The sequence below is a fragment of the Prinia subflava genome, chromosome 9 (assembly GCF_021018805.1).
Source record: "Prinia subflava isolate CZ2003 ecotype Zambia chromosome 9, Cam_Psub_1.2, whole genome shotgun sequence".
Lineage (NCBI taxonomy): Eukaryota > Metazoa > Chordata > Aves > Passeriformes > Cisticolidae > Prinia > Prinia subflava.
This window is the reverse complement of record NC_086255.1, coordinates 20,704,450-20,720,713: the sequence shown is the minus strand read 5'-3', so window position 1 is coordinate 20,720,713 and position 16,264 is coordinate 20,704,450. Positions and strand designations below refer to the sequence as shown.

The 16,264-nt window shown below is 38.3% G+C and overlaps 1 protein-coding gene across 2 annotated transcripts in view; it reads right to left on the bottom strand.

The window, feature by feature from the left end:
- The window catches only part of ADK (adenosine kinase), a 265,836-nt gene that overhangs the window by 236,980 nt on the left and 12,592 nt on the right, over positions 1–16,264 (bottom strand). For both annotated transcript variants that reach the window (XM_063405885.1, XM_063405886.1), the window contains exon 2: positions 13,744–13,818. In XM_063405885.1, the coding sequence (XP_063261955.1) occupies positions 13,744–13,818 (75 nt within the window). The remainder of the gene's footprint in view (positions 1–13,743; positions 13,819–16,264) is intronic.

Below are 16,264 nucleotides of genomic sequence, written 5' to 3'. Positions count from 1 at the left end.
ACCTTTGAAGACAGAGCTCTGCAGAAGCCTTTCTTCATAAATTTTCAAAGTAGTCATTGAAGAACCTTAAGGATTTCCCTATAGTCTTATTGTATTTCAGATAATCTAAAGAAGGTTGCATAAGAATGATTCAGCAATTGTGTTACTTCAACTTCCAAGTGATGTTAAGACTACCTTCACTAGTCTAAAAAAAAAAGGAAACACAGTCCTTTTTAATTTTTTTTTTTAATTATTAATCTTGTCAAAACCAGAACAAGGCATCTTTGGGACATTGTGTCTGCAGGTCCTTTTTCACTGTATATTGACTGATTTCTCTGCAGTTCTCACACCCCACGAGATCATTCAGGTCAAACACAGCTCAGTGTGAACCTGCCACAGCGGTGCATCCTCAGGAGCATTTACAGGCCAATGCCCACAGCAAGCCCAGCTCACAAGACATTTCTAACGCGTTGCATTTATGGGGGATGGGTACAGCAGCTCTGCCTCCTTCTCAAGCTCCATCTGCAATTTATCAGGCAGAACAAGTAATGCTGCCCTAAGTGCTAACTCCATTTCTTCTGACTTGATACAGAGATCAAAAAGTAGTAAGGAAACTACATTTCCTACAGTAGTAAAATAGAACTTGAAGTATTTCTGCGTTTTTGACAAGGATGCAGCTGCTTAGAAATTTGAGTTAAATCTAATGTAGCCTTACCTTCCCATTAGCCAAATAATCTTTTCCATGCACACAAATACAGTGTGAGAACCATGACTTGTATATGTTTGGATCATTACTTTGAGCTTGCTAAACCAGATTCTAGGCCTGTGAATTTTCCAAATCCAGACGGAAACAAAATAATTCAGAATCCAGACCATATCTGATATGTAAATTCAGCAGCCCAATTCATCATGGACCAGATGAAACTAGCTAAACAAAACTGAAATTTTCTGTGACTGGCAGATACAAGGACCTTCGTCCAAATATTTAAGGCATGTTTGTTTCCACCATTAAAAAAAAGACAAACCCCAACAGTAAAGGCCTTTGATTTATGTTCTGGAAGTCCCACTGTCTTGCCTGACTTGTGCTGTTTTTAGTCCACCAGTTTAATACGTTTACTTTGGTTTTTTCCCTGTAGATTCCATTGTTGCTTAGTCTCCCAGCTTCACCATCTGAAATGCACCACACTCTCCATTTCATCAAACTTTCTCCCCCTCTTTAGCCTCTGTCTCAGTCTGTAACAGGGCAGCAGGTCCTCCCTATCTTTTCACATTCGTTCTTGGCCTTAAGTTGACAGCAAAACAGAGACCTTTCCTACACTAATTCCTGGGTTCAGTGACAGCTCCTTATTTACTGTTACTTAGGGATGGTCTTGTAACAGGTTAGACCATTGTAGAAAAAATCCTTACTGAATAGAGACTGCTTTGTTGACAAATATAAAAGTCCAGATTGCCATCCCTGAAAAACTGAAAGATTAAAGATGGACTGTATGACAGCAATAAAACCCCAAAGAAAGCCTGCTTCCAGAAACAAATCCTAAGTTTTGTCAGAGTCCACTTATACCAACAAAAGAGGGAATTGCTTAAAACACCTTTTAGACATTTGGAAAATAGAACTGTGAGAGAATGCATAAATCAGATTGAGTTCAGCACGGATCAGTGCCAGACCCAACACTATGCCACACATGTAGGAGTGATCTAGTGTTAAGGACAGAAGCTACTGATGAAATCCACGGATGGCAGCAGACTGGCACGGGTATGTCACAACAACAGAGCATTCTAGCAGACTGTAAGACTTCAAAACACTAACACATGTGAAGCCAAATACGTAAATTTAAAGCATAAAAATTTGGGTGGGGCAAAGGCATCCCACAGAGTAGTACCTTGGAGAGAGGAAAAATGAGGTGTTATGAACAACTAATTCAACCTGGGCTTCCAACTCACACCAAGCATTTAAGAGAACAATGAGCTACTACAGAAAGAGGAACAAGCAAACAAACAAAACAAAAATTAGCAAAAAGACCCCAGAGTGAGCTGTCAGCCTCACTCATCATTTCATTTTCTTCCACTGTCAAACAGAAAAACTTGTAGCTAAAGTGTTCGGCTTCAGAAGAAGAAATGTAGTGGTAGTGGTAAGGAGACTTAAAAAATAGCAACAAAAAGTTAAGATATTTCTATCTTAACTTTCTATAGAATGTAGAAAATAAATTACTTCAGAGAAAATAAATTACTTCCTATTTAATAGGAAATAGATTGCTTCATAGTTATCAATGACAAAAAATCAAGTTTGGTTTGGGAAAAGGCATGTACATTGACGGGCAGAGAATTACACTGCTTAACTAAATAAAAGTATACTTAGGGAAAAAATTAACTGCAACTCAATCCACAGGTACTGGGCACTTCATTTAAAAAAAATCCAGACATTACACCATGCTATGGGAATAGACATGTCAGGGCTGAGAGACTGAAGGACCATCTTGGAGAACACACGGAACAAATTTCCTGTGTTTTCCTTTTTACTCAGTTCCTGTCCACTATTATGACTGGAGTCTTCTTTCGCTGCATCACTCCCCATACAAACCTCTCTTTTGCAGAAAAAAACCCTGGAATTTCTGAGTGAAAGGGATTCAAAAAATACTAGCAGAACTTTTTTTAACACATTACTTAGTATTAAGGATGGATTTAAATGTCAACACAGAATTAGCTTAAAATGACACTTCCGAAACCTAAAAGAAATACAGTTATTCATGTCATAAATTAAAGCATTTGTTTCCCTCATTTAATGCATGGATGTGATCACTACTTTAAATATAAAAATTAGTAGGTATTTTTTTTCTCATGTTCTTTTCTCTCACCCTTGGTCAATATTTTCCTAGTTCTTTCTGAATTATTCAGTGTAATAAGGTAAGACGCCCCACTGATAATATGGTTGGAAATCAGGACTTTAATCAGCTATTAATATTGTAAGACAGATTTAAAGGGCTTTTGAAATTGAAGTCAAAACAATAATAGGTTTAAATGATTAAAAGGGATTAAGAAAGCCAGGAAAGTTCAAAGCCTGTTAATCACCAGACTGTGAAAAACTATGATCATTAAATAGGGTCAGCCCTATCACTCTGGACTTAAGCATATAGAAGTGGCCTTGTCAAAACAGTTTCCTTAACTACAAACCAGGGAGCTAAAAATTTAAGACAGCTAAACACTCGCTGTATACAGACATAGGAAAATGTTTTTTCAGTCATAATTTTTTAAATATCTGACCACAAGTACCTTTTTAAAAGCTGTACGCATTCTACATTTTTTTAAAATTTGGTACTTAGAATTCTAGACTCATTGCACCAGTAGAAATACATTTTGTTGACCTTCAGGAACTTTATCAAGGAATAAAATATTAATTAAATTTCTGCAAAACTACAGATATTCTCCTTACAGACTGAACACTTAACATATTCCACTACTATTATTCCTTTGAGCCTTGAATGTTTAAGCCACTTCATTAGTTTCCCCTGTTCTTTTTGCACTGTTCCTGCTCTGAAATTATCATCTAACATTTACATACCTATTTTCTTCAACCAGAAACAAATACTCATTTGCAGTTTAATTGATTTTGATTATAAATACAAACCAGTTTCCACAATCATGTGGCAAAGTTTTATTTGCATAAAACTTACTGAAAAACACCAACTAAAGTATCATGTACATAATTTAACTGAACGGCTCCTTTTCCTATTTACCCACAATTATTTGTTATTATCACTTTCAAATTTATTGTTCAGACCAACTCCTACCAGTTCTACAACAGATCCTATCACTAGTACTGAAAATCCCCAAATGCTTCCCCTGCCCCATGAGGAGCTCTGCTTTGAGAATTTTACATATATATGCACACACATATACCTAATTCAGAGAAGGCACAGTAGTGTGGTTGTTCATGTGACCCCCAGATTGATATATTTCTTTTAAATATTGATGATTCCTTCTAAATAAAGACTAACTGTTTGCCATATATGAATAGCACTGCCAGCTACTCAATTTACACTTGAAAACAAACTCTTTGTCACCTTCTCAGAGAAGGCAGACTTACAGAAAGGCATCAGGATGAACTTCAACTGGCTCTACATCTACAATAAAATACAGGTTAATACTCTGGACACACTAACAAAGGTAGTAACATTACACTGCTGCAAACATAAGACCATGCTGGGCTCCATTAACACAAAGTACATTTCATAACTGAATTACAACTCTGTCCCCATACCAGATCTGTTCTATTTCCATCTCCAAAAAGAACAATGAAAACAGAATCTCTAAAATACAATTATTTTAGCATCTCTAATACAAAGAAATAAATGCCACATCAATAAAAATCAATTAACACAGAGCAAAAGACATTTATTTGTCAGTGAAGACCTCACAAATCACAGTATTACCCAGAATATTACCTTCAAGAAACAGAATCCTCCAAAAGGAAGGAACTGAAAGTTCTGAGGCTGTATTGAATCTTGATTGATATTAAATATTTAACTGTCTTCCAAATGCTAAGAATTGACCTTGTCATCTTTCATAGGGAGACACAGAAAAAGACTGGCGTATCCCATTTAATAAAATCCACATTGCTCCCATTTAGAAATTACAAGGAAACTAACAGCAAGCCTTACGTATCAGTTAAAACCTCTCATTTCTTTAAAAAATATAGTTTAAAATGTATTTTATTTTCCTGTTAGACAACTTTATCGATGTGTTTCTGCTTGTGACAGGCTGGGCTGAAGTACTAATTTCATATTACTGCAACCTAAATGAATCTCAGTGCTGTCTAAAAGCTGCATCTCTCTCACCACCTGTCTCTGCACCCAAGGGCTTACTACAGGACAGTCCAGCTTACCTTAACTTGAACAGATAATTGCCAGGGAGTTCATGTACCTTAATTTGCCTTCTCTACAGATTATTTTTAACAATGTTTAGGGCAAACAGAAAGCTACTGACGAATGTTACAGCTACTGCAAAATTTCAGCCATGCTGAAAGAACATATCCAAGCCATTAAAGTCATCAGCTTTCTAAGAAAAAGTAGCATATGGAAAATGGCAGAGAACGCTTTTATTTTACTGCACTGAAAATTTTGATTTTATCCTGAAAAATGAATGAGCAATACCAAGATGGAGATTTAGAGAAGTGTTCTCGAGAGATTAAGTCCTTGCTCTGCTGCCACTGGGGCATACCGAGAACTGCAATTACTGCTTCTGGGAAGAACTGTTCCTCCCTTTTGCCTCAAGACATCGCCACTGCTTAGGACATTAACTCTTCACCCACAGTGGAACCTGCAACGTCAAGTCCAGACACGCAAGGGTCTGGCAGAGGACAAAGACACTGACTGAGGTATTTGGACAATTCCTGTCACTTTAGGCCCAGATGAGCGTTTTGTCTCAGCACTGGTTGTAGAATTACATACAGAACTAAACATGTCCTGACAGTTCTGTTTAGAACTTTGGCTGTTGTTTAACACTGCCCCATATAACATCACAAGCACATTTCAAAACAGCCTCAATGAAACACACTGGAACACACACTCCAAAAGTGGGAGTTATTGCAATCAGATTTGGGGAAAGGTCTTTGATCTCTTTTCTATACAGTAACTCTACAAAATAAATCGTCAGGAGACATGTGAGATTCTGTAACAATGGGAAATCAGGGAAGAATTAATGGCAGAAATCAGAAGTTAAATGTGTAACTTTAGTTCTTGTCTTGATGCAGAACAGATAAGGCATGCTAGCCTGAAACCACACAGGACACCTGGCCTAATTTAATATTCACAGGTGAGACTGCATGCAGCCTTTACCAGTCTGGAAGTGAATTTGGGTATAGCTTCATTCCTAATGAAGGAAATTCACTGTACACTCCAGACTACAGTGACAGCCTAACGTTACACTAATCTATATTACCTACCTTCCAACCAGTGGGAAGTTTCTGGTACTTAAAAAGAATAAAACCCAGCCTCAAGACTGAAGAAATAAATAGCTTCAATAATACAAGAACTGAAGAAATGTTTGTGGTATGGTTTGTATTTCTGTGTCTTCATGCTACTGTTCCCTTGTTACAGCTTATCATGTTAGACAGTCATGCTCCCCTTCCCACTCTGTCCCATGCACCTCACATTCCTACACTGAAACTGAATCACTCTTGCTGTAACAAAACAAGGGAAGAAACACAAGGAAAAAAAATCATGGAACAATCTGCTAAAATAATCACCAAAAATTGTTTAGCCACTGCTGCCCCATATTCATGTGCCATAAACCCACAAGTTTCAAATAGAATTAAAAAATGAAAATAATTTGTATGCTAACACATTGAAGAGAGGAATCAAGGGTTTGTAAAATGAAAATAATCTGTCCCCAGCTCAGCATTTAATCTGAATTCATAAGGGAACTGCAGGCTTCATAATATGCTGGTCTACACCACCACCAGATCTCCTGTAACTTGGAATATTGATGATTCTGCCCTGACAAAAATAACGTAAAACAACACTCAAACAACTAGTTTATCCTCCTCCAGCTCTTGGCTAAGGGAAAACAAGAACACCAGTAATTAAGAGGGAGACTGGCTGCTCCACCCTTTCCCTGTGGCTACAGCAGAGACCACAAGGCCAACACTCCAAAAAGGAACAGCAAAGCACAGAGCAGGCCTGGCAGGGCTCTGTGCTGAAGACCAGAGGCACAGGATCAGGGATCTTCCGTGGCAAAAGCACCTCACAGCTTAGGTTACAGTCACCTGTAAAACTGATGTGGAATCTGCACTTGTTCAGGAATAGCCTGATGGAAGAGCAAGTTACTAAAAAGAAATGTTAACAATTAGTATTTCATTTCAAAAGGAAGGACAAAGTCTCTCTCTTCTTGATTAATGTAACTTGGGAAGAAAACCTGTTGAGATTGCATATTGCCTGACCTGAATGAAGCAAAACTATCAAGTAATAATGATCATTATAATTCACTTAAATATCTAGGCTTTTTAGAAACTGAAATTTTTAGAAAGATGAAGGTATTCCAAGTACCTCAAAAATGTTATCAGTAAAAAGCCATCTTTTCTAAAAGATGACAGATCAATTTCATCTAGAGTAAAAATCCTGAGACTTCATCAAATAGTTGCTAATTTTTCACTGGGCATTTCTATTCTTCAAGTCAACAAGGGACCAACTAGTTTCATGTTATTACTGTAGCAGGAAAATGCCCTTTAATCTGTACTATGCTGTTGAAAATTTTGGGTTGGACAAGTAGAATGGGAATGGAAAACAATATGAAAATCACATCCTACTAATCTGTAATTAAAAAGAATGCCTGAAACCATACACAGAACATGAATCACAATTTTTGTTTACTGTATCCTAAATAAAAAACCGTCTCGTAATCGTGCAATCTGGAAAGTCTAATATGCAAAGTTTCTCAGTACAAACAGCAAGAAACACATTCAAAGAGAAAGTTCTACCACTGCTTTTAAGCTGGATTCCAGTTCTCTATTGACAAGACCCAGCTTTTTCCATGAAAGGTATCTTCAAGGAAGAGTATTTTCATTTAATTTTACTGCCCAGTTAAAACCAGAGATACTTAATTCATCGACCTCCTTCACCTAAAGCTCCTTGTTTGCATTGAAGAGGCAAATAGAACCCATTATTTCATCATTTGCCTTGTAATGCAAGTCACCAAGTTTTGTTAAACAAATTTTCACTTGTAAGCAAAGGGAAAATACAGATAAGCTCTGTTTGTGTGTGTATCTGTCATGTGCTTAAGGTTATTCTAAAGAATACAATTAGTCCGTTAACTAGACATGTTCTACTGACATTCATTAAATCTACAAGTCTTCTGAAGAATGGGAAAAATAAAAGAATAATTCATGATTTATTACTGAACAAATATCTAAGAAAGTGAGAATGTACAATAAAGAGAAGAGTGGAATATTTCCCATTCATGGACATCTTACATTCTATTTTACACGTAAATATGTAGTTACAAGCTCCCCTATAAACACTGCTCAAACCCTGTATACCTGAAAACATCACAGCTCTCCGTGCAATACTGTCACTCCACAAGTAGATTTTTCAAACAGCCTTTTCTGAATGAAGTGTAACTAAAATCTTTCACTCATTTGAAATGTATATTTAACTAAATGCACTAGGAGAAAGCATTAGGGCTGTAGAAAGCTTTAACTATGTTGTCAGGAATACTACCAAATTTATAGACATATTAGTAGGAAGAGGACCTTCTTAAGACAGCTATTGTTACCCTAAGTTTTTGCAAGTAAACATTGGACTTTTGTAACAGTCAGAGGATGCAATTGGGCTCAGCAGCTTCAACTATGCTGTGTTCAAACCTTGAGATCAATTAAATGGACTTCTACAGATACAACTGAAAACACAAGGTAATACAGCCTTCAGCTATTTATCTTCTCTGCCAGATGACCCAATGCAACAGATACTTTCAGGATTAATCTTTCACAAGAATTACTGCAACAGTGGAACACCATGCACCAAATTATCTGCTGCAGGGGGAGGAAAAACACAGGGGCAAATTTTCAGGGAGCAGTTTTAAAGTTTTTACTATGTACTTTCCATACCTTCATCACTGCACAGAACAGTACACACTAATCCAAAACACACAGCACTGCGACAACTACTAGACAGAGAATAACCCTGTCTCAGCCAAAACCCGGACAACAGGTAACAATTCCCAGCTCAAAGCAATACAAAATCCCATTAAGCTCTCCCCAAGGGCTGATGAACAGAATCTAAGGTAACACATTGATGAAACTGAAAGAGCTGCACGTCTGAAGAGGGAAGGGGGCCCCCACTTAAACCTAGCAGCAAAACCCATGTTTGCAGCTTGTGCATTCTTGGATACTGCAGCCTCCTAATACAGAATCACCATTTGTCCTTCTCATTTTTCAAGCTCACTCCAGCATGCGTTTTTGGGGAAGGGTTTGTTTTGCATTGAAGCCAAGTTTGGTGAATAAAGAATCACCTCTGATGGTCTAAAAGCTATTTACACCTTTAGCCACTTTGTAAGAGTTAACGGCATGAACAGCCTTTTGATTTTTTTTTTTTTGCTATGGGATGTTACAAAGGCTTCTGTTAGACAGGAGCAAAGGTAACAAACTGAAAATGTTGAGAATAACACAAGGCACAGTTTATACAGACCAACCTAAATTTAACACAAGTAAGGAGAAGTTTTTCGTCATTGTCAACTGAAGCTGCTTCGCAAACGTTTTCTCAATTGTAATGTACATCTTCTCTTTTATCATGGCAAACACTAAAAAAGCTTCACACAAGAATGTTTAATTTACTAGATGTTAACACTGTTGATCTATTATGAAATAATAATCAACTAACCCATCACCTTCTGCCAGTAGTTTGCAGTGAGGAAAGGTAAAGGATGTTCACACATCCTGGGATCGCCAAGAGTGACCCAACCACTTTCAGTGCTACAGGCAGCACACTGCAGGAGATCAACATCCATACTTGTGAAATTATAGATCACAGTGATAGCACTTCTTCCTTCACTGGGAGATTCTCTTTTCACATAGCAATCATTACCACCACTCCAAAGACTCCAATCATTCTTCCTTTCCTGTTTCTTCAAACCTGTTTTTTCTAGTGAAGAGGAAAAAGAATATAAACCCATTTCTTGATTTAAAGATAGTTTGTATTTATACCAGAGAAGGCAGAGAAGAGAACTAAGGAGCAGATGGTAGAGGGCATGAAAGTTATAAAAATTCCAATCTTTACAAAGCATCCTCAATGAACTTGTGCAAAGATTGCCACAGACCCTAATTTTAAGGGGGAAAAAAGACCTAAAGAGAAAAATACTTGTCCGCAATAGAACTAAAAAGTAATCTCACAGAAACTTGTAATCCTGGACCATGACGGTGATAAAATAGTCAGTCTGCAGGTTATAACTATAATGGAATTTGGCAGCCTGAGTAGTAAACATACCTCAAGTTATGAGATCATGGCTCTGGTCAAGAGCCCAGAAATTAGAGTGAAATACAGCAATATGATTCTTAAAACCTGCTGTGATAAATAGAACATATATCCTAATTTTCTCCTGTATCTCCACTCCTTTTTAAGAGCCTGGGCTGGAGGATATTTACATGCTTGTACAGGTGCTGGCAATTACAGATATTTTCCTTGCCTTCCCTCTGAGGAGATAGGGAAGATACAAGGTTTCACATATTGAGACTTTTCAGGACTGGCACAAGAGTTCTGTCAGTGTCAATTTGCCAACATTGATTCTCTTCTCCTCCTCAGCTCATGGAGCCACAGGCCCAGCAAGAGAAGGTTTATCCATACCATGAACACACATTTCTCAACCACTGAAGCGCACCTGAGGTGACAAGTAATGCCCAGATCTCTACAGCCTAAAAATTAACTATATTCAGTGTCAAAAACTGAATATTTGCAAAACAGAGTGCTCTAGGGAGAGCAGTGAAACACTTGCCATCTCCCAGCTTTCAACAGCAGGACACTGGAGTATTTACAGGAATCAGCAGTACTGAGTTTAGTGTCTTAAAATGTCATTGGCATGTTAATCAGAATTTCTTTGCCCATTTTAGCAGAGTTTAATATATGTAGTGTGAATTAAGTTATTTTTAAACGCCTGTCGCAGTTAGAAGGTAAAAGAATCATTCCTGTTAAATGTGTGAGTACACCAAAAGCTTTAATGAATACCTGTTAGCAAAGTTATTTTCACAGATTAGCATAGCTATAGTTAGCAATTCACCCACAATGTATTCATAATTCTTCTATTACTTTCCCCCTCACACCAAGAAGCTAGCTGCTCTTTGAGCAGGTATCCATATCTTGATAAATTAAACAAAAATACTCTTAGGTAATGGAGCTGATGCAAACTAAAACGAGACCAAAAAACCAAAACAAAACCACATTTCTGATATTTCTTTCATGTAGATACTAAAAAACCCAAGGACATATGGTGGACTATATTTATTTCAAGACTTCCTTCTAGCTCTGTAAACAGAAACTAAAGTGGTTTGTGGTATCACCAGTTCTCAACAGTGCCATCAACATTGCTAACACTTTTCCAGATTGTATCCCTAGGAGTGGCAAGAAATGGGACCAGAAATCACAACTCCATCGAGGCTAAAGCTTTTGTGGCTCAGGTAATGCCAGGCTGCTGACATGGTCCAAAAAGCTCAGATGGGCATGGTGAAGTTCAGCTGTGATATAAATTAAAACTGCCTCTCCTAGGAAAGGCTTAAAGTCTAGGAAGGACTTAAAGCCCTCCAAAACTTGTCAAGAGAGCAAAACACTTTGGAGATTAAACCCAAAGTGTCAGGGTTGTGCTAACCACTCAAACCAAAAGTACCCACCCATCCCTCCAACACTGCTCATTTCCTCAAACCAGCATTACATGGCAGCAAACTGTTTAAAATCTGCAGGGGTAGGACTGCATTATATGTTTATTTTCAGGTTTATTTACAACATGGATTGTAGGCCAATTAAATATTGTTTAAAAGACCACTTTCGATATTTCCTTATGCTGTTTCAATTTGCACTTTCTTAACAGAAGTTACAAAAATAAGCTGTTTACAGGACTTATTTTAATACTGTCGTTTCATTGAAAATATATATTGATTAAACTTGCAACATCAAGTCCTTGATTCTGAACAAAGGTATTTATTCTTAAAACTGACTGTACAAGAGGTGGATAAAGTAACAGAAACACTGTAAAAGTTAAGTGTATAAAATTCTTATGTGTGTTTACCTAAACTTATTTCCCTAAGCTACCTTCTCAAGTCAGAGCCTTGCTGGCCCCATTGAACATTCCCATTCCCACCCAGTAGAAGAGGTGAGAAACAGACTCAAGGTTGTCAAGATACCAAAACTGACACTACATGGCTAGAGATGGGTGCATGTCTTGCTTGACAAGAAAAAAGAGACTACAATGACCAACAATTTCTCTTTCAAATGCTTCACAGTCCTGAAATGTCTGTGTTCTTGCACCTCCCTGCAACATTTGAATAGACAACTTTATTGTAGCAGTTGTTCCACAGCTACATTTTTTATTTTATCTCCCTTGACAAGCGAAGGAAGCGTAGGATCTGATTCCCATTTCAGGAAGAGCTGCAAAAGGTAGTTGGACCTGGAGCAGAAACCAGTAGAAACTCTTGCTGGTTTGTTAAATGGACTCCACTGCATGCACTGACAAACAGGGAGAGGGATCTCAAATCAGGTGAGGGAGAAGGTAAACACGCTCCTCATTTTGAGGTTATTACCAGAGCTCTCACGCTATCAGCAGGCTCCTTGTGAAACTGCTTATGGCCTTCAATAATGCAATACCCCACAAACGCATTCTGGCAGTAAGGAATTGCTCACAGAGCACATGCTGCTCCAGAAGATAACTTAATTTGTCCAACAGTACTCAAACTGGAGTACATAAGACTTCTAATGTTTAAATTAAATTTAATTCTGCACAGGGCATCACATACAGTGAAAAGCACAGTGCACTCCTGAAGGATTTCAGTGCTGCACTAGAGATCCCATCATCTTATTTATGTCAGCAATTTACAAGGATTAGTTGGGGAGAATTGTTGGGTTGGGAGAAGGGCATTATTTATTTTTAGAGACTGGCTTTCAAGTTATTTCAGTGGAAACATGAGGCAGAGAATTACACAAAATTAATTTACTTTTTTGAATATTCAAACCATAGACCTGATTTCTAAAGTTCCAGGTGTTTGAATTTGACACAATCCATTACATTCCTGTATTTTGTTTCCAGCTTACAACACAGAGGCTTTCACTCCAACAAACCTTAAGATGAAACTCGAGTGATGAAATACTGATGACAAATTATTGCTATTAGAAGCTGCAGAACAAAATATTTGTGGCTGACAGTACACATTCAAAAATAAAAACTCTGCATCTGTTCTTTATTTGGTGATGTTGTTTAGTTTTGATGTAATGCTCCCATTACTAATCAAACAAAGAACAATTAAAGAAAAAAACCTAATAACACTGTAAAACTTAAAGAAAAAATTGCAAGCACTCCAAAAGATTGAATCAACTTACAGACCAGAGAAAAAGTGGCAACAACAATAAGTAATGGAGCCCAAGCAGAAAGATTTAAAAGAGCAACAGTATTTTACACCTCTGGAAAAGACAGATCTCTAAGCTGGCTCAAGAACGAGTAAGCTTTATGCCAATTAAGCAATCCAGCAATATGGTTATATGGATGGTAGCATAACAAGAAGGCTTAAGATAACAGACAACCTGATAAGAGGCAGTCCTGTTCCTGACTGATAAACTGGAATATTTTTTTTAAAGGTGTATTTGCACAACTTTTCTTGGTGTGGTACAGAAATGGCCTATTTACCCCATAAAGCTCACTGAGGAAAAGTAGAGTAAAGTAATAGTAAATCAAAAGTAGCACATGAAGATTTGTACAAGAGCTACCTAAATCTTACTGAAATTGATGACTCCTTCCAATTAAAGACTAACAAAGACAGCATGAGGAGACTAGAATAAAATAATTAAAAACCATATGAAAACACTGAAGGCTTTCACAGATACCACCATCACAGTTTCATGTGCAAGAGCAAGAACAATCAAATGACAGATACCATGCTGGCTACTTCCAGCACAAGGCCAGAATCCCAGAGAGGAGCATAAACACAGCATTACACAGCCAGGTAGCCCTCCATTTATTTATAGGCATCATCCTGGAAACAAAACTGACATCTAAAAAAAATACATATATATCAAGGCTTACTTGTCAAGGAAGTCCTTGTCCACAACTGCACAGATATCGAGCAGAGGGTTTCCCATTCCAAACAGGACATTTTCACTGTAAGAGAATCAATTATTTTAAGTTAGCTTTGCACTGGTTTATTGTTCCTAATATATGTAAAGACTTTTTTTAATTAGAGAGAAAAACAAAAAATACACATTTTGCCCAGCACAGTAAACACACAGTGACCTGGCATATACACAGAGTCAAATCTGAGTGAAGTACCATCCTACAGTGATCGCTGATTAATACACAGCCTGCAATAATGAACATATTATTCTGTTAAACTGTCACTTACTCAGATAAAGAATTTAAGCTGCATGCCATGTTTTGGAGTTTTAAAGGATGACATTCAAGTTGTAATACCAAATTTTAGACAGGGGGAGCAATCACACCAGGGTCATAAGAATTTCACTGAACTCAGTTGTTGGGTACAAACAAATAATTAACAATTTAAGTCTGTTCTAATAAACTGAAACAAAGAGACTATGGATTCTGCATTGTCAGCCATTTTAAACAGTGCAGCTGTCTATTGGTAGGTTGGATGTACTTCTCAAGCAACTTGACATTCATTATCATGACTTCTTCCACATAGAAAAAAGATACCAAAAATTCTGTCAACAGTATTTTTGAGAAGGATAGCCTTAACTTTTTTTTTAGATTAATTCAAAAACCATGTGTTACATTTTCCTGAATAGCATATACTTGGGTGATAATGCAGTAAATACCAAAGGATTAGATATGTGGCTTAGTGTCAAGTAGGAGTGAATGCAGCTGCTCTCTAAAACTACATCCAAACCCATCACATTCCTTGCCAAACTAACACCTACTGTCTCCAGCCAGCAAGGCACACCTGTGCTCCGGCTACCAAAGGTTGCTTCAGTGTGACCACCCCGACAGGGTTTGTGTGGCCAGGGTTTGGTAGCCAGGGGGCTACAGGGGTGGCTTCTGTGAGAGGCTGCCAGAAGCTTCCACCATGTCCAGCAGAGCTCCAAGATGGGCATGCTGCTGGCCAAGGCTGGCCCAATTAGAAATGATTGTTAAACCTTGGTGATAACAGAATTAAGAAGGGGGAAAAAAGTTATTGGGCAGATGTAATGAGGCCAGAGAAGAGCAGGGTGAGGACATTTGAGAGGAACAGCTCTGCAGACACCATGGTCAGTGCAGAAGGAGGGGCAGGAGGTGCTGCAGGCACCTGAGCTGAGGTTCCCCTGCAGCCCGTGGTGAAGCAGGATGAGATCCCCCTGCAGCCCATGGAAGAGACCCACACTGGAAAAGGTGGATGCCTGGGAGAAGGCTGGGACCCCACAGGAGGCCCGTGCTGGAGCCCCCTGGCAGGGACCTGCAGACCCATGGAGAGAAGAGCCCGTGCTGGAGCAGGTTCCCAGGTAGGACTTGTGACCCTGTGAAGGGCCCATGCAGGATGGGAGCAGCCTGCCCTTGAAGGACTGCACTCAGTGGAACATGCTGCACTGTGGAAAACATGATTAATAACCTTGATACTGAGACACAGCAAACCATGCTTTAAGTATCCTAGCTTTTGTAGCTTTCAGGATGGTCCTTTAGAGCCCATCTCACTGTAAATAAAATGTGGAAGAAGCTGCTTCATGAAGATGGAGCCAGAAATCCAGCTCGCTCCTAAATGGGATAGTTAACATCTGCTTAGTAAAAACCTGTAAGACTGACTAAATATTTCAGTCAGCGTGACAAATAGCACAGCACAACCACAAGTTACACCTGGCTAGAAGACAAGAAGAGTGAGAGACAGATGACAGTTCAGAAGACATAAGGATAAAGGGGATTGCAGCTGAAGTCACAAGACAGAACGTTCTCTCCATTGTAAAAGCTAAGTATTGCATAAGTAGTACTATAGGACAATGAATGAAGTCAGAACTTTTCAAGTGTTGAATGCAGATTTGTCCCAAGCTGTATGTTCATGTACTTAGTGTTTACCTGATTCTCACATGCTGCAAAATTCTACACATCAACAGATTTCTAACTACACTTAAGAAAAAAAAAACCAACATATAATGGATAACTTCTGCATAAAACAAGAGCCAGCACTTTAATGGTCAGTGTGCCAGAAAACAGCAGCTGTCTTTAAAAAAAAAGTCTAAAATACAGCTGACATGCTGAGGTCACCACCTATGAAGAAGTTACCACGTTCAATAGAAAAGCAAAATAGAAGCTACCAAACATTCCATGAGCTGTGGGCTACAGAACCTGCAGGTCAATGTGTTCAAAGCAGCACAAGAGCAACTTTGTGCAGGAGCTCTATGAAGCCAGTAACATGCACACAAACTCCTCACATGTCAGCAGCAGCAGGAACTAGAACTTTCAGTGCCATTTATTCCACACTTTACATCACATCTAAGTCCTGCTCATTCCCAAGCCTTTCTTCTCCCACAATATTTTATAATCATCTCCATTCAACTGTTCCAGAGGCTGTATGCAGGGCGCCATTTGGAATTAAGTTTTAAAAGCCAAGGTAGCTATCTTTAGA